We start from the raw sequence: 20,476 nt of genomic DNA, 5'->3' as shown, positions 1-20,476 counted from the left end.
GCATAAGTCATCACAGTTTACCAAACAAAAAAGCATTCCCAAAGCGTCAAAACGCGCCAAGTAGAAATCGCTAAAGGTACGAACTTTCTCAAAATCAGAAACAAAAGCGATCAAGTAAAGCAAGGAACAGATGCAGATTCTTTATCAGAAGCAACAACAAAACCCTAGAAAGCCTCGACGGAAATGCCAAAAGAGCGCACGAAAGAAAGCCAAGGAAAACACGTTTACAACGACAAACAAATGCAAGATCACGAAAAGGTTCAAACTTTCAAACATGCAAAATCAAAGCTTCACCAAAAAACTAAAAGTAAAGCCGCGAAAGAAGCAAGAAAGTTAGTACCAACCTGAAAAAAGCAGCAGGCTTCGAGGAAGTTGAAGAGGGAAGGCGAAAATCTAGAATTGCTCTCTCAAAAGTAAAAGAGAAAACACGATCAAAAGCAACGTCGCTGGGCTGAAACGCGGAACTGCAAAACTCCAGGCAGAGGCTTCAGAAAAATCAAACAACACCACAACACGAAAAAAAGTTGAAAGCGAGAGAAATGCGAAGAATTTACGAAAAGGGCGAAGGAGAGAAACCATTTCTGAGTTTTCAAAATCAAGATAAAAGAGCCAAAGGGAAACGGGGCAATTAATGTTAAAATTAATGTAGGCATTTAACCCTCGCATGTTTCCAAAGCGCCGATATAAAATCGCGCGCTTTTAAGAAGAAAAACGTTCTACATTCAAAAGCTTCTACAAAGGAATCGACAAAATGCTTGAGTTCGGCTTCACTAAAGAAGGACCGAAGTCAAGGACTCGACCTCAAAAAGAAGACCGAGCTCAAGCAGGGGTACTGTTTATACCCTGGGTCGAGCTGTCCGACCCGGGATGTTCTACAGACAAAGCAACCGACCTCTTCAGGTCAGGACAACCCAACCTCTTTTCAAAGAGCTCGGCAAGTCACAGGAAAGCCCAAACAAAGGGCCCAAATAGAGGAACACGTCCCAAATCCAAGGGCAGCCCAAGCCCATAGAGATAAAGGCGGTTCCCTTACAGATGACCTCACTTAAAGATAAGATAAAGATAAGATAAGATAACTAACTTATCTTATCCACAGAAGGCCACATCTCACCATTATAAATACACTGGAGCACCCAGGTATAACTCATACTCTAATTCTACTCAATACCTGCTTAATACCCTTGCTAACTTAAGCATCGGAGTCCCTTGCAGGTATCCCCCACCCTCCGGGGATGAAGGATCAGCAGCACTTTCAAGTGTCACAAGTCGGACACACAAGCTCCGACGACTATATACCCGCCAGACACATCGGCTCCGACCAACGCAGAAGATCTCGACCGAGATCGACCTATAGTTTCAGGTAACCCTCGGAACAACGTTCATTAAAAACACCTCCCCCCAAGTTGCCATCATCCTTCACAACATTCAAGTGGGTAAAATTCATATCCCTTAACTTTCAAATTCCACTTGAATACGGGCTACTGGATATGGATGGTCAACTTAGAGCTCTTTGTGGCATTAAGAGTAAGAAGAAGATAGTCAGTGGTAAGATCTATCCTGCAAGGTTCATTATGGTTGGAAGCTCAAAATTTAAACGCAAAGGTTGCTATAGAGCTCAATTGAATGGGTCTAGGAAGTTGTTTGGACGCTTCAGTGAGAATTCTAAAGCTGAACCACCCGGATGGAATCATGATAATCAACTTGAAGACGGGTGTAGAAACAAGATTTGGGATCCTGGAGGATATTGGATTTGCAAACATTAGTGGAGATTCCTGGATCAATACAAGCATAAGCCACCATGACAAGGAGCTTGCCAAATGTCCAACTTAAGGACTTTAACTAAAAGTGCTAGGTGGGAGACAACCCACCATGGTATGATCGTCCCTTTTCAGTTTTAACTCTAGTATGTTTTGTTTGTTTTTGAATTTTTATTGAATCTGGAATCATGCATAGCATTTATATTAAGCGTTGCACTCTGCATACTGCATAATCATAATAAAAAAATGCCACGCGACGCGACCGCATTAGCGACGCGTCCGCGTCGCAAGGAGAGGGGAGCAAATAAAAATGAACAGAGAGTCACGCTAGAGCGTAGCTGAAGGCGTGCTAGTAGCACAAATCGACCCACGCAACCGCGTCGCTGACGCGTCCACGTCACATGGGAACATTGGCCTCCCACGCGACCGTGTCACTCACGCGGCCGCGTGACCTGAAGATCGACGTGAAAAGAGTGCATGGCCGAAAGTTGTGCTGGAGTTGGGCCGGACTCGTGCTAGAAGCCCAAGTCCTCCCACGCGAACGCGTGCCCTACGCGTCTGCGTCATATCTCCATGATGGCCACTCACGCGATCGCATGACCCACGCGATCGCGTCACCGCAGATTTGGCGAAAATAAAAATTTTGAACAGAGAGTTGTGCGAGCGCGAGGCTGCCCTCGCGCCAGTAGCATAAACTGTGTCACGCGACCGCGTGGCCGACACGACCGCGTCAATCCGTATAAGTGCAAGTCACGCGACCGCGTGCCCACGCAATCGCGTCGCCTGCATCGCACAGCTTATCCTAATTTGCCAAATATCTTATCTTTTCTTCTCCAAATCCTTATTTTTCTTATCTTTTCTTATTTCTTTCTCCTTCCTTTCTTATTTTCTTTGACTTCTCATCTTTTTCACCTCCACTCTATTTTATTTAATTTATTTGCATACTTTCTTCCATTGCATTTTAATTTTGTGCATCTTTTTATTTTCTTTTCTAAATTTATTATTTTTCCATTGGTGTTACTTGTTCATATTCAACTGTTGTGTCTTTTCTGGTATTATTTTGGTACCTAGTGACTTGTTTTACACTGTTGGGTTATATTGTTTAAGTCAATGCTAATCTTTTATGATATTTGTATTAATTTTGCATTGACATGAATTTATATTATCTTGCACTCTCTTTCCCATTGTTGCAAATTTTTGCACTCTTGCTTTGCCATGTACTTCTACTGTTTTCTCACTTGCATGGTGTAGCTACCATGTAATTGAGACCCTTATTATCTGGCCTTAACACCCATATTTTATTTATTTTCTATCTTTATTTTTGGGTTACTTTTCTTCTTTTCCCTCTTCTTTCAGGATGGCCACCACAAAGGGAGAGGAAAAGCTTCTTAATGGGAAGACAAACAAGTCCACTTGCACAATCTTTGGAGAAAGGCATCAGTTGGAGCAGCCCATCCACTTGTACATCTTAGCATGCACCGAGGACGGTGCAATCTTTAAGTGTGGGGAGGTCGATACCGATCTCCATGGGTTAGTACTTTCTTGTCTCAACACCAATGTTTAAATTTTCTTTGTAGCTATTTGTTGCATTTGCATATTTATTTGATTTTGTGCATATTTTACCACTTGGTTAAAGTAATATTTCTTTTTCAAGAAATTTTTACAGTATTTCACTAATTTGAATAAAACTTTTTGAAAAACTTGTTTGAAGAAATATTATTTTGGAACATAGTTTAGAGCTCGAACACACAAAACCAGTGAGATTTTGAGCCTATTTGATTGGTTGCAATTTATCAACCATATTTATTTTTGGTGTGTGTTTTTCTCTCTAAAATTGTGATCTTTGTCTTGCTTAATTCTATATTTCCATTGTTTGATGTATGCATGCACTGATATGATTGAGGCCCTTGTTTCACTGAGCTTACATACCCATATGGCCTTACCCTTTCATTATCCTTTGCAAAGCAATTTGAGCCTAATATACCCATTTGTTCTTTACTTTAGCTCATTACTAACTCTAAGCGGAAAACAATAATGTCCTTAATTTGAATCCTTGGTTAGCTTAGACTAGTAAAAGTGCTAATGATTTAAGTGTGGGGAAGTTAGGTTTGAAAATATTTGGTTTGAATAATTGGGTGTTGTGTATTTTAGTGAAAATATGAAAAATAATGGTTGAGCACATGTTATTGCATTCAATACTTTAATCATATGCATTGAAAAAAAAAGTGAAAAAGAAAAAGAAAAGAGTAATTAATAAAAGGGGACAAAATGCCCCAAAATAAATAGTGAAATCAATGCATATGAGCTGTACTCAAAACTTGGAATGCATAAATATGTAGTAAACACAGTTAATGGGAAGTTAGATTTTGTATTTTAATTAAATGGATTATTTTAAGTTAGGTGGAAAGTTTATGTTAATTAAGGATTCAGATTTTAGTCCACTTGGCCAAATCTAATCCTACCTTGACCCTAACCCCATTACAACCCTTAAAAGACCTCTTGATTTGTGTATTGGTACATTAAATTTTTGTTGATTGTTAGATGAAGAGCAAGCTATAGAAAGCAAGATTAGTAGAGAATTGAGAGAATTGACCCTATACACCTGAGAGATTAGAGTGATATACACTACTAGTAAGGGTTCAGTGCTTAATTCTATGTTCCCTACTTTTATGAGCTATCTTCTTCTTGCAAGTTATTTATATTGTATTTTGTGATTTGAATTAGTGAAATCCAGTTCATATTTATTCTTGAAAGATTTATTTACTTTTTCACCAAGTAGGTAGAATCATTTTAGCATGTAGTTGCATTCACATTCATAGGTTGCATTGCATGAGTCTTGCCTTTCCCTACTCATTTATTTGGTCTCCTTGAGTTTACCATGAGGACATGCTAATGTTTAAGTGTGGGGAGGTTGATAAACCACTATTTTATGGTTTACAATGTGTTTAATTGTGTGGTTTTATCATGGTCTTTACCCACTTATTCATATAATTAGCATGCATTTATATTTCCTTCCTAAAATTATTACATGATTGAAAACATGCTTCTTTGGTCTTAATTTAGCTAATCTTAATCCTATCTTATTACCCTTCGATGCCTTGATCTGTGTGTTAAGTGTTTCAGGCTTTATAGGGCATGAATGAGTGAGAGATTGGGAAGGAAGCTTACAAAAATGGAAGAAACACAAGAAATTGAGGAGATGAACAGCGAGAAGTGATACGTACGCGTCAGCGACGCGACCGCGCAGAAGAAAGGAATTCGCAGTGACGCGGTCGCATGGCTCACGCGATCACCGGACTGGAAAAGCACAAGTGACGCGGAAGCGTGGACGACGCGAACGCGTGACAGGAAAAAACACGAATGACGCGTCCGCATGGATGACGCGATCGCATGACGTACGCGATCTGCAGAATTACAAAAGTTGCTGGCAGAGATTCTGGGCCGCATTTCGACCCAGTTTTTGGCTCAGAAACACAGATTAAAGTCAAGGAACTTGCAGAGACTCAGGAGGATCTCATAATTCACTTTTCATAGTTTAGATGTAGTTTTTAGAGAGAGAGGTTCTCTCCTTTCTCTTAGGATTTAGGATTATAATTCCTCTTAAAGGATTTAGGATTTATTATTATTTCAACTTATAATTTTTCTGAGCTCCAGGTTTAATATTCCTTTATTTTGACTTCTCTTCTTTTTAATTATATATGTTGCCAATTTGGCTTAATGACATTCATGTTATGATTTTCTTAATAAATATTATTTGAGGTATTTTCATATCTATGATTTGTTTCTCTTATTTATGATATAAATAATTTAAATTTTTCTACCTTTTGGCTTTGGTTGATTAATTGGTGACTCTTGAGTTATCAAACTCATTGTTGATTGAAAATTGGAATTCTTCAAGAATTGATTCGAGATCCAATAACTCTAACTTTTTCCAAGGAAAGACTAGGACTTGAGGATTCGAATTAATTCATTCACTTGACTTACCTTCATAGTTAGAGGTTAACAAAGTGGGAGAAAAATCCAATTCTCATCACAATTGATAAGGATAACTAGGATAGGACTTCCAGTTCTCATACCTTGCCAAGAGTTCATTTTACAGTCATTTATTTAGTTTACTTGTCATTTATCATATCTGCTCCTCATTCTCAAAACCCCGATTTATAAAACTCATAACCAATAATAAGAACATACCTCCCTGCAATTCCTTGAGAAGACGACCCGAGGTTTAAATACTTCAATTATCAATTTATTTAGGGGTTTGTTACTTGTGACAACCAAAACGTTTGCACGAAGGGATTTCTGTTGGTTTAGAATCTATATCTACAACGCGAATATTTTTATAAAATTCTTTACTAGCAAAAATCCTAATATCAGCGACACATCAAAAATGTGACACACTTAAAAGGCACATGGCCAGTGATTTCTAGAGTATTCTAGGCCAATCCAACCAATTTCTAATGCTATTGAACTAGGAATTGAGGGGAGGATGAACCAAGTATTCATAATTGAGTTTTAACCATGTTTTAGGTTAGATTTGTAGAGAGAGAAGCTTTAACTTCTCTCTAAAATTTAGGATAGTTTAGGTCAAATTTTCTTAGATTTATGTTTTAATTCTTGTTTTAGTTCAACTCTCTTTATATTTTCTTGCTCTATTGTCTTAATTCTCTTAGTTTTACTTGTTAATCTCTTTATTTTGTCAATTTTAGTTTTATGAACAATATTGTGAATTCCCTTTTCTTTAGTGCAATTTAATATTTTATGTTTTCTTGTGGTTTGATCTAGTTGTTGTTATGGATTTCTTGCAATTGGTAGTCCAAGATTTTATTATTCTTGCAATTTACCATGCCCTTCTTTTAGCCACTATGGATGCTACTTTGAGTTGTGAGTAATTCTGTTTATTTCAGATAGCATTCGGTCGGTTTTGATGGAGTTTCTATATAAAAAGAGAAGAAAGTGAATGATGCTGTCAACTCTGACCTTCCTGCACTCCAACAGAAACTTGAGCTAAAGAGGTCCAATTGACGTGATTTTAGTGACATTGGAAAGCTAACTTCCAGAGCTTTCCATATTACACACACCAATTTACTACTTGCTTTCTGATATTATGAATTTACTATTAAGGCTTTTGAACTCCCAAAACACCATTCTCTATTTGTCAAACTAAGTAAATCATTCAATCATTATTGCTTAGTCCATCAATCCTCATAGGATCGGCCCTCATTCACTTGAGGTACTACTTGGTATGACCTGTTGCACTTGCTGGTTAGTTTGTGGGTTATAAATTCCGCACCAAATTTTAGAGCACGCTTTACGTTTACCTTATCTTTAGTGACACCAAAGGGAGGTGGATCATCTTCATGGAGGAGGACAACCTGAGGAACGAGATGACCACCAGAATAACTGAGGTGGTTAAGTTTCTTTTATTATATATTTTCTTCTGTTCTTATTTTGTTATATTCTTGTTTTCTGCTATTTTACTTGAATGTCTGCATAATCTTTAGTAATTTTGAGTCCTATGTTCTAGTTTAATTCTGTTATTCTAAAATTTCAGTTATTTATCTTTTAATTGAAGAGATGCCTCATGTACCGTTCACTGAGCTTGAATCTAAAAAGAAAAAGAAAAGAAGTGATGCATTGCATGAGAAATTTAGTTTATGTTAAAGAGTAGTCTTATTTACTTAAAAGTGGTGGTATTATCTATGATTCTAAATGCATGATATGAATAGTTCATCTTTGAATTTGAATAAAAGGATGTTGATGTATGAGGAACAAGAATTTAGAGAACTATTATGAATTCTCTGAAGTAAATAAAAGCTTAATCCTTGAAGAAAAAGAAACAGCAAAAAGAAAAATAAAAGCAAGATCCAAGGCTCTGAGTATTAATGACTAGGGAGGTCAGACATGATTAAAAGCTCAAAGAGTTGTTTCCCTAGTCATATGCTTGTGGTGTAAAGGTGTCACGTAATCCTTGAGACAGAGCACTAATAGTCAAGACCAAGTGCATTTAACAGAGTATGCCAAAGGCTTTGAGCACCACTGTCTGGGAGCAACTGAAGGAAAAATCAAAACTAAAGAGAGTTCCCCAGTTAAGTGCTTGTGGTGTTTTTGTGCCAAGTAAAGCTTGAGACGAAGCATTTATAGTCACGGCTAGGCTCAAGGTTCAAAGCACCAAATAAAAGAGAATGAAAGAAATTTTGCTATGTTCAAGGATTAATCCGAAGTAAAAAGATTATAGAATTCATAATATTATCCGGATTCTAATTCCGAATGACAGTGGCATTCCTCTGATTCAAACGATAGTGAGATGCCAAAACTATTATGGATTGTAGTTTATAAACCCCATTTTATGAAGGGACAAGAGCTTAATTGAACACTCACTTCTCATGGAAATTCACATCCTAAGCCTATATTAGTTTTGGTTGCTTGAGGACGAGCAACAATTCATGTTTGTTGTTGTGATGCGTGAGCATCTTTTCTATCTTTTTCTAGAGAATTTGCATTAAAATTGCTAAGTTTAATCAAGATTTAAATATCTTTTAGCCACTATGCATACTACTTTGAGTTGTGTGTAATTCTATTTATTTCAGATAGCATTCGGTTGGATTTGATGGAGTTTCTGTAGAAAAAAAGAAGAAAGTGAATGATGCTGTCAACTCTAACCTTCCTGCACTCCAACAGACATAACTTGAGCTACAGAGGTCCACTTGAGCTACAGAGCTTTCCAATGATATATAATAGTATACCCTTTTTCTTCATGATTTCGAGGTTAGGCGCCAGGAAGGCCAAACCAGCAAAGTTAGGCGCCATGAATGTGAAGTTAGGCTCCAGTTCAACGTGAAGCACTCCCCGGAGGCAGTGCAAGGGTGGCGTCTAACTTGGAATTTCCCAAGTTAGGCACCAGTTCATTACTACAGCATGGTCCCCACGCCAAATCAAGGCATCAACAAAGATTTTATTTATTTTGATTAAAACTTTTAATTTATTTATAAATTAGAAACGATATTATTTAGTTTTAGAAAATATATTTTACATTAATTAGGATTAGATATAAAAGGGAAAAGAATCAGGCCTTCGGGCTTGGCTCTCTTCTCTCTTACCGCATTCTACACTTTACAGTTTTACAGAACCCTAGTTTTTTCTCTGAAACATGAGCAACTAACCTCCACTATTATGGTTAGTAGCTCTATTTATTCTATGGATTAATACTATTACTGTTCTATTTTAATTCATGTATTGATTTCAATTTCAAGAATTATTTTCGTTCTTTATCTTATGAATCTGGGTGGAACGAAAGTATGATCCTTGTTCTAATTGAGTGCTTGTAAAACTTGAAAAAACTCTTTTCTTGAACAACAGCTTGAAAATAATTTCTCCTAAATTTCTAATTATCTTGACTTAATGGGATACATGACATATAATCCTCTTATATTTGGATAATTAGGATTTTTGTGGCATATAAACTAGAATTGGTGGTTGATGAAGGTTAGAGGAGACTAAAAAGGTCTAAGAAATTAGGGTTTAGTCACATATAGTTTGCCATGAATTGAATATTGCACTTTTCATTTCTTGTTTCATGTTATCAAAACTCCGAAAAAAAATCCCATAACCAATAATATGAACACTTCCTTGCAATTCCTTTGAGAGACGTGATAAACCACTATTTCGTGGTTCATCTTGTGCTCAATTGAGTGGTTTTTATCAACTCTTTACCCATTTATTCATACTAATCGCATGTTTTACGTTTTCCTTCTGGAATTCGTACTATGATTGGAAACATGTTTCTTTGGTTTTATATTTGCTAATATTAATCCTCTCTTATTACCATTAGATGCCGTGATATGTGTGTTTAGTGATTTTAGGGATTATAGGGCAGGAATGGCTTGGAGAATGGAAAGGAAGCATGCAAAAGTGGAAGGAATACAAGAAATTGAAGGAACAGCAAAGCTGTCAGCCTGAACCTCTCGCACTAAAACGGTGATAACTTGAGCTAAAGAGGTCCAAACGACGCGGTTCCAGTTGCGTTGGAAAGCTAACGTCCGGGGCTTCGATTTGATATATAATATGCCATAGTTGCCCTGACATTAGGCGATACGTTAGGCGATGCGAACATGTCATCCACACGGACGCGTCGCAGTTACGAAAATCAGCGTGGCAGATTTCTTCTCCAGCGATTTCTGGGCTGTTTTCGACCCAGTTTGCGGCCCAGAAAACACAGATTAGAGGCTATAAAGTGGGGGAATCCATTCATTCATAAGAATGCTCTCATAATTCATATTTTAGTTTTAGATGTAGTTTTGAGAGAGATAGGCTCTCTCCTCTCTCTTAGGATTTAGGATTAGGATTTTTAGAAATTAAGAATTTATCTCATCTTCTTATCAGGTTCAATATTCCTTTTTCATTACTTGCTTTTCAAATCAGTTTATGAATTCTTCTATGTTACCGATTACTCTTTCGAATTAATGTTATTTGAGGTATTCCAGTTAATATTGCTTTCTTTTATTTATGTTATTGATTATTCCCAATCTGAAGACATTTTTATTCTAGTAGATTTAATTCCTTTTCCTTTTGGTCTTGGTTAAGAAATCAGTAACTCAGGAGTTATCTTAGCTCAACATAATTGATAACTGTTATCTTTGCTAATTGAACTGAACTTCAATAATCCCAACCTTTTCTTAGGAAATAAATAGGATTCAAAGGTCAAACTAATTAGTCCCTTGACTTTCCCTTTGCTTTAGCAAAGGTTAACTAAGTGGAATTAAGATTCAACTTTCATTATTATTGATAAGAATAACTAAATTTGGACTTCCAATTTCTTGTACCTTGCCAAAGGGTTTGCTTTACAATATTTATTTATTTTAATTGCCATTTAAATTATTTGCTATATTAATTCTTCATTCTCAACCCCAATTTACAATCTCTATAACCAATAATAAGAACATACTTCCCTGTAGTTCCTTGAGAAGACGACCCAAGGTTTAAATACTCGGTTATCAATTTTAAAGGGGTTTGTTACTTGTGACAACCAAAACGTTTGCACGAAGGGATTTCTATTGGTTTAGAATCTATATCTACAACGCGACTATTCTTATAAAATTCTTTACTAGCAAAAATCCCAACGTCAAGACGACCCAAGATCTAATACTCTTGGTATTTTTATTGGTTTGACTTAACTGACAAACAAATTAAACTTTGATTGTGAGTTATCTATTGGTTTGTAACTATACTTGCAACGTGACTATTTCGTGAAAATTTCGAACCGACGATTTCACTCCACATCGATTGTTAATGTCAAATCTTTCTAAAAACCCTAAATTTTGACTGTCTGACTAGAATAATTGATAACTATTGTTTACTTAATCGATTGACTCTTACTTGATATGACCTGGAGCACTTATCGGTAGTTTGTGGTTGTAAAATCTGTATCATTCATGCATGAATTGAAATGATGAACACATACAATGCTTCTTTTTAACATAGATACCAACATATCAAACCACGTATATAATACATTAAAAGGGTGAAGATGATAAATATTTCACTACTTTTGCATAATACCTCATAAATCATAATTCATAAGCTCTCAATGTTTAAATGAAAGCTAGACAGAATATTGACAGTTACTTTCTATCCCAATAAAATTCATACAATTAGTTTTCATTCCATCCAAATTCTCCATTTTGATGTGTTCATGCATGAATTGAAATGATGAACACATAGCATGTCTTTTTTAACATAGATACCAACATATCAAACCACATACATAATACATTAAAAGGGTGAAGATGACATAAATATTTTGCTACCCAACAACACCAAAGAAAGTGACAAGACATACATATAATAGATTAACCCATACGAAATGCAGTTGACGTCTTGATGAATTAACCTTGAGACTCACGATGGAGCAACAAGCTTCGGCACTGCAAGCAAGGGCTCAAGCTTCCTCATTGTAATTCCCAATTTATCCCTCATATCCATAGTTGATGGCGTGACATGGCTATCAAGCTCCCAATCAAAGCAATGTAGCAGTGACCCCAGCACCAAGTGGAGGACCTTGTGGGCCAGTGGGACCCCCGCGCACATCCTCCTCCCAGCACCAAATGGAATGAACTCATAGTGTTGACCTTTATAATCTACTTTTGACCCACCATCACAAAAAATAAACCTCTCGGGCTTGAAGGTCAAAGGGTCTTTCCACACATCTGGGTCCCTTCCAATGGCCCACGCATTCACGAAGACCTGTGTGTCTTTTGGTATGTAGTATCCTATGAACATTGTGTCTTGAATAGCCCTTCGAGGAACAAGCAAAGGAATGGGAGGGTGCAAGCGAAGTGTTTCTTTCACCACAGCTTGAAGGTATGGGAGATTTTCTATGTCACTCTCTTCGAGTTCCCTTGCGGTTCCAACCACTCTGTTGAGCTCGGATTTTACCTTCATTAAGCAGTTGCAGTTGCACAGAAGCTCTGTGAGTGCCCACTCTATCGTGCTGCTTGTAGTTTCTGATCCGGCCATGAATATTTCCTACATTTTAATTTGAAATAATAATTTTATGAATAATGCTAGACAACTAAGCTATAATAACATTAAAAAAGCAACTCCAATGAAATCAATTTTGGGTATCACTTTTTACTTTTACTGTAATTGAAATTATTTAAAATTTAGTTTGGATACCAATTCTGAAATGATATTGGTATCAGAAAGGAGATACCGTATCATTTTAAAGAAAGATCAGTAAAATAATGCTACTTGAATACTTTATTAAATTCTTATTAAATGAACATTGTAACGTTATTGTATTGTTGTTAGTAAAATGAGACTACGCATTGGAATGACAAATTTCACATTGAGTTTCAAATCAAATTTTATGATATATGGTCCCACAAATACTTATGTGGCACTTTGTAGGACCATAAAATGAAATTAAAATTATGCATTGGAGATGCTCTAGGTGTCAATTTTAACCAACATTATAACAAATTGATCAGTTTAATGGTGGCATAAAGAATGGTGGCTAAGGATGGTAAGAGATTAACCTACCAGTAGATGTGTGACACACATGGCAAATAAATTTTAAAGGAAAGTTTGTCTACTTAGTGGGGAGAATCACATTGGTGATTGGTGCTTAACTAATTCATTATTACCATGAGGACAAGACTAGAAAGTGAATGCAAAAAATAGAGTCTTATAGTGAGGACTATCGAGTGGGGCGACAAAAACATGAAAAATGAACCATTATTAGCCCAAAAAAGGGGTGTTAATGTGAAACCATGAAAGGCGGTGATCGGGGCACATCCATCTGATGGGGATTTGGTGGCAGAAGAAACTTATCTTTTGAAAAAGCTTCGTAGTCATTGGAATTCTGTAGGGAAGCGGCACTCTAGTTGGAGAAATAGTCCAAGCAGTGACTTAGGATAGATTCAAGATGAGTTTCCTAGGAATGATGAAGAGTTAGAATGTGGTAGTGTTTTAGCGTTGAAGATTTTCGATTCAAAGATCATCAGCGATGACTCGGGATGCGTGGCATCTTGCCAAGGTATTTTATCTGTCATTGTGGTGGTCATCGATGGCGGTCTTAGCAGTAAAAATAGAAGGCAGCAACGGATACCATGAATCGTCACTGAACAAGAAAGAAGATGACATTTCTATCTGTGCTTGTGTGTGGATTCGGGTTGTCCAATGAAAATCAGATCTAATTCGGATCTGTTTTGTAAACTCCGCATAATTAGTGAATAATTAGTTAATAAATTAATTATTAATCAAAAAATTATGAAACTAAATTTTATTAATCCAACGGGGTAGAAATATTAAAAATATGAATTTAACACTAATTTTAAAGGTTTTGGCCCAAAACCGAGCCAACGGGCCAAATTGGTTGAATTGGGCCCACGTTGGACCCAAGGCCCAAACCAATCCAATCCACACTTAGTGAACTCAGCCTCCCTTCCCCTTCTTTATATGCATGCCCGCTAAAATACACAAGAGGGAGAAGAACTTGTGAAACCAAACCCTACCTTCCATTCAATCTCATATAACTTCCAATCCAGAGCTCTGATCGCCACATTGTTTGCGGCCACATGATCACTGCGTCGAACTCTACAAAACCCACCAAACGTTGTGGTATGGAAACTCAAATTCATTCTCAGCCTCTCCTTCCCCTAAATTTAAAAAAATTGGACATTTGTTATTAAAATTGTGATGTTTTGGTGTTTAGGATCAAGCTAACTTAGTTGATTTTGTGTGATATTAATTTGTATTGGTTTAGATTATATGTGTTGGGATCAAAATGGTTGTAATGGAAGCTTGATGGTAGGCCATGGAAGCAGACTTGCTGTTGGTGTGCATTTTGGTGTTTGGGACATTAGTGGAATGGTGGTATTTGTGGCATTCCAGGCTTAGGGAGAAATCGGCCAAGGTATGGTTTTGGTTTCTTGTAGGTAATATATAATGTTCTGTGAAAACTTAGGTTAGATTATCATAGGATAAGTTGGAATGTACAATTATGTTAATGTTTAGTAATCTTGATTAACAATGTTGAGTTAGCTTGAGAATGAATTTGAACTATAATTGTTGATATATTGATGAATTATGTTTCTTGATTTTGGATTGTTGGGAGAAGAGTACGAATTTTGTGTATTGACATATTGTGGAATAAATGAAGAGTGTTTATGCATGTTTTGGATATGGTTGGTTTGAGTTGGAACTTGAAACTTTGGTTTTGAAATGGAAAATTGTAAAAAATGGAGGTTTGTGATTTTGATGAGAAATCCAATTTTTTATCAAACTTTGGCGGGCTATAACTCGGCTTCCGGACCCTCAAACTTCACCAAACTTGATTCATATGAAAATTTGGTCCATGAAGTTTTCGTTGTTTGAAGAATGGACTAAAAATATTTTCCAATGAAAAAGTTATCATGTCAGAAGTTTGGTGTGTAAAAGTGTTTCTGCAGATTTGTAACAGGTTTTTGAGAAAATACAGGGCCCGCATACGTGGACATATGGCTGCGTATGTGAGAATTTGCCACTATCTTGGGGAACTCAGGTACACGAGCGTATTAGACCCCCGCAAATGCGAGACATGGCATGCGTATGTGACCATTCGCTTCTGTCCAGTGTACTCGCGTACGCGGACAGATCTCACGTATGTGAGATCCTTTATTTTTGGGAAAATGCATTTTTATGAACTTTAGCGTATTCTCTAACCTCTAAACCTCTATTTTGACTCTCTAATATCCTAAAACTTAGTTTTAATCACAGTAAAGTGGGTGAACCTTGAAAGAGAGGTAACTTGGAAGTGAAGAAAGTTTGTGAAGTGGTGAATTATGATTGAGAAGTGTTGAAACACTAAATATGTGATGAATAATGGCTAAGATGAAAAAGAATAATTGAACTCGAATAATGACTTGGCTTGTGCACTTTTTTTTATCTAAGATATGAGTTTCCTTGGGTAAATGCATTGGCTTGCCACCACTTTCTCCAAGTTGAGACTCGATACTCCGTTGACCCTATGTCGCAAGTTGTGGCCGGACACTTTAACTCCCCAGAAATAGTTCCAATGAGTTGATTTTGATAATTGATTGTAAATTTATGCATAGACTATTAGGGATGCGTGCACGGAGGGATTGTCTAGGGTTAGCTACCAGACATGTCGGGTTTGACTATATAACCGACAAATGAGACTCATCAGCCATAGGGCGGGCATACATCAAGTGCATTTGTCTGTTTTGTTTGAGTTTGCATTACTTGGGTTTTCTTACTTGATAATCTATACTTAACTATTATATGTTCTGTTTGGTATAACTGTAATCTATTTGTGTTTTTCTTGCATGTATTATATGTCTATGCAATTGAGATATCCTCTGACTGGCAGAGGAATGACAAGAGTTATTCCACTGGAGCTTGGAGGGTTAGAGGAAAGTGAAAAATGAGGGGTTAAGTTAGGATTTGGTTAGAACCTAAGGGCCTTAGATAACTTATCTGAGTGTCAGAGTTCTAGAATCACCTCTGACTTTTCTGAGGCCTTATATATTATGTATGTTGCCACCATTACCATGCTGAGAACCCTTGGTTCTCATTCCATACATATGTTATTGTTTTCAGGTATAGGTCGAGAGGCACCTTACTAGGCGTATAGAGTTTCTTTTATAGGCGAAGTCGGGCTGATGTATTTTGATATATATATATATATATATATATATATATATATATATATATATATATATATATATATATAGCTATTTATGTTTAGACTCTCCTTTGTGTATGTTTCACTTTTGTACCTCTTATAGGCTTGACGGAGAACTAGGAGTTTATGTTATGTATTTTGAGTACTTTTGGGATGTATATTTATATATGATATTCTCCGGCTGGCCTTAGCTTCACAGGTTGAGCACGGAGCTTGACATTCTATATCTTTTGACATTCCGCTCTTGTTATATATATGTGCATTTACTTTTCTTCGTACGCAAATTTCTGTTATGTGAGCATTGCGCTTTTCTTTTAATGATTTTACTTAAACTTTTCTTCAAGACTCCTCAATTATTAAATTCTTTCAACTACTATTATGCATATATTTTATTTTAGAGGTCATAATACCACACCACCTCTATTTTACGGTTCAAGCGTAAAGCTCTGTCTAGTAGGGTATTACATGTTTAGTAAGGGTTATATTTTTAACGATATCTTTAACAAAAGGTGGGAAAAAAAGAAAAAAAATTACATAAAATATGAGAAAACACCCTACATGATGATTATTTTGATAGCACAAGGATTGACATCAAATTATGTAGAACATAACCAAAGATGTCAAAAATCTAACTATGAAATAATGAATAATATAAACAAATGATTTCAAATGTTTAGTATTTTAAAATTTTTTAATAAAAGTTATTTCTCAAATAACTTATAAAATAGACTTTAATTAGTTTCAAATAAAATTATTACTAAATCATATATTTAGAAATCTTATAATTTTAAATTTATATACTCTTCAATCAAGTAGATCCTACATTTTATTGTAATTGTTTATTAGTAAAAGCACTAAGATTTATTCTTACATTTTGCTAATAAAAAATATTTGCAAAAGAAATTTAACTAACTTTTAAATAATATTCATATTGTTTTGAATAAACCACATAAACACTGTCATTTTAATGTAAATAAATACTGTTTGAGCCAACCTCTAATCCTTATCCGACCTGTTCTAGGGGAGGAGCTCATTCTCTACCTAGCAGTTGCAAGCCGGGCTATAGCCTCAGCGTTAGTTTGAGAAAACGAACACAGACAACAACCTATCTACTTTGTTAGCAAAGCACTGTAGGGGGTAGAACTAAACTATCAAAAGATAGAGAAGTTTGCATATGCCCTTATCATCCCTTCCAGAAGGCTCCGACCTTATTTTCAAGCTCATACTATAAAAGTCCAAACTAACCAACCCATGAAGCATATCTTACAAACGACAGACATTGTAGGAAGGATGCTACGATGGGTCATAAAACTATCTGAGTTTAACTTAAGGTATGAAACTCGGACAATAATCAAAACCCAGTATCTAGCCGACTTTGTGGCCAAATACACTAAAGCCCAGGGAAGTCCTACTACCTAGAATCTATATGTAGATGGATCATCCAAAAAAGCTAAAACTGGAGTAGGAGTGATTTTGGAGAGTAAATAAGGAACTCGGGTGGAAGGCTAAAGATCTCAATATGAAGAAATACTTGGAAGAAGCACAAGAATATTTAGTTCAATTCTCGAAGATAGAGGTCAGATATGTAGCCCGGGAATCCAATATACGAGCTAACCCCTTCTCCAAACTGGCCAGCACCAATCCAGGGGGCAACAATAGAAGCCTGAACTAGGAAACTCTCTACACACCATCAATATTAAAGGAAGATGACAAGTCGGGCATAATGACCATATCCAACCAAACCCTAGGATGGATGGCCATCATAATCGAATATCTTAAATTTGATATCATTCTTGGAGAAGAACAGGAAACAAGGAGGCTCATAAAAGAAGCACAAAACTATAACCTGGTCTATAATGTTCTCTACAAAAGAGGAATGTCTACACCTCTATTGAAGTGTGTCCCGACCTTCAAGAGTAACATGGTCTTAGAAGAAGTTCATAATGACATATGTGGAAATCACTTAGGAGCAAGATCACTAGCTAAAAAAGTGATCCAAGCTGGCTTCTTTTGGCCGACTATGCAAAGGGAGGCGTCCGACTTCGTCAAAAAATGTCCGCCTTATCAAAAGTATGATAACTTCCATGCAGCATCTATAGAGGAACTAATCAGTGTCACCTCATCTTGGCCATTTGAAAAATGAGGTCTTCACCTTTTCATCCATTTTCACAAGCATCCGAACAGGTAAAGTACTTCATAATTGGGATTGATTATTTCATCAAGTGGATTGAAGTATAACTCTTGGCAACCATCATAGCTCAAAGAAGTTAAATTTTTCCTTACAAGAACATTCTTACCCGATTTGGAGTCCCACACTCTATTACCACGAATAATAGAACTCAGTTCACTGACTTAATCTTTAGAAGCACCAGTTCATGTCGGTAGAACACCCCCAAGCTAATGGAGCATGGGTAACGAGCTCCCATAAGTCTTGTGGGCATATTGGACAACTCTCCACTCAGCAATTGGAGAATCACCTTTTCGACTTGCTTACGGCATAGAAGTCGTGATTCTTGTAGAAATCACTGAGGAATCTCCAAGGATTAGATTCTATAATGAAGTGATAAATGTCCAAATACAAAAGGAAAAACTCAATATTCTCCTAGAAGTTCGAGAACAAGCTCAGATAAAAGAGGAAGTATTGAAGCAAAGGATAGCCTTGAGGTACAACAAGAAAGTCATTAGAAGAAATTTTGCCACAAATGACCTCATACTAATCCGAAACGACATCGGAGTTCAGGAGTCGGATGAGGAAAAGTTGGCTGCAAACTAGAAAGGACCTTATAAAGTTATTGGAGTCTTAGGAAAAAGGTCACTATAAAGTGTCTAACCTAAAAGGGAACGAGCTCCCAAGGTTGTGGCATGCATGTAAGTTAAAGAGGTACTACAGTTAGAAAGTGCACCTTGCTCCCTGATATACTTTTTTTTCCGACTTCATGGTTTTCTCCCAAAAAAGATTTTTCTGAAGGTGGTTTTAACGAGGCACCATAGAAAGGGCTAAGGGTAAAAAGAAAAATCCTTAATATCAAGAGGACTTATGTAAATCTTTTTCTTTTATTAATAACAATAGTTTTTCTACCAAAATTTCCATCCAAACGAGTTAATATAAGCTCGAAAAATCGTGAAAATTATTGCCTGATCTGAGTGGATGACAAAATGAAGGGACGATGTACAAATTAGTGTAAAAAGTTATGTAAGCAGTTCATGGTCCGGCCTTAAAAGAGTTAGACCTAAAATGAAATGTAAGAGGAACTTGATAAGCCCAACTACTTAAAGACAGAATGCAAACTTTTGAGGGAAAACAATATTTACATATGAAAGGTCCAGAAATGACCGACCTACTTCACCGACATCTTTCCCAACTTAGCGAAAACAACATCAAAAGTTATCAAAGCGACTTAATGGAAATTTATACTGAGTAACAAAGAGCTAACAACTGTACCAACTAATAAAAGATGATTAACACTGCAATTATTCAGGCAAAAAGCCACTATCAGAATAGTGAAAAGAAATTTTTTAAAACAACAGAATAAAAGTTGTTTAAGCTACAACTAATACAAAATAATTGTTCATTAAAAGACCCATAGGCCAGGTCATCCAAATACCTAGAAAGTAAAGACTAAGGAGGAGGAATTTGCTCGTTCAAAGTCATGTTAGAAATATCTTCGGGTTACATGGAAGAGGTCGAAAGAGTTTTAATATGAGAAAAGATTGGCTCATCTTTCATCCGTGTTGGAAAGCTCAGAGAGGCTTCCTCAACTCGAACTTTTGAGGTCTTCGAGTCGGGTACGAGAGTGTCTTCATCGTCTTGAAGTAAAGGAACAATCTTTCCATCAACCACAATGTTATCAGAACAAATAAGGGAGAGGTCTGCCTTGGGAGCAACAACCTAGAACTGAGCCTTTAGATTTTCCACCATCTCGTCCACACCTTTGACTATGGTCTTCTCAACCTCAGCATATTTCTCCCTGGAGTTGGCGACTCATCTACTAAGTCAAGCTTCTCCCTGGAGATTCTGGTATAACTCTCCTCAGCCTTCTTTTTTAAGTCCTTCGCTATGGCTATGGTAGCTTCCACCAGTTTTACTCTTTCCCAAGATTTTCCAAGGTCGGAAAAAAGTGACTCCTTCTCGTCCTCCAATTCTGATTGTTTCCCTTAAGGACGCCACCACAACTTGAAGGTCAGCCAAAGCATGCTGGGTGGCACCAAGGAAATTCTTCTCTAACTCCTTGAATAATGAAGCACACACCCTAGCCACCCAAATTCCACCTCGGGCAAGTATTTGAAGGTGGCTCTTCATAAAAACATCGTCCATACTAATAGAACTATTTGGAAGGATGTAATTTTTAGTCCAAGCCACCGCATCAAAGCCCTGCTCATAGACACTCCCTGAGTCGGTGGTCTTCTATTTTTTAGACTTCGGCTCGGGATTAGGTGGGTGAAGAAAGAGCTATTTGTTTTACCAACAAACACGTATAACATCCCACACACCCAATAAACATGTAATACCATCTCACACACCCAACAACTACAATCA

At 36.7% G+C, this 20,476-nt stretch overlaps 1 protein-coding gene across 1 annotated transcript in view; it reads right to left on the bottom strand.

Annotated features, from left to right (window-relative positions):
• Positions 1-11,349: 11,349 nt before the first annotated feature.
• Positions 11,350-20,476, bottom strand: part of LOC130935968 (cytochrome P450 76A2-like) — a 37,323-nt gene continuing 28,196 nt past the window's right edge. Inside the window, exon 2 of the mRNA XM_057865913.1 lies at positions 11,350-12,278. Coding sequence (XP_057721896.1) covers positions 11,652-12,278 — 627 coding nt within the window. The 3' untranslated portion in view covers positions 11,350-11,651. The remainder of the gene's footprint in view (positions 12,279-20,476) is intronic.

Source organism: Arachis stenosperma, chromosome 6 (assembly GCF_014773155.1).
Source record: "Arachis stenosperma cultivar V10309 chromosome 6, arast.V10309.gnm1.PFL2, whole genome shotgun sequence".
NCBI classification, from domain to species: domain Eukaryota; kingdom Viridiplantae; phylum Streptophyta; class Magnoliopsida; order Fabales; family Fabaceae; genus Arachis; species Arachis stenosperma.
Note: the sequence above shows the minus strand (reverse complement) of the source record. Positions and strands in the feature narration are given on the sequence as shown.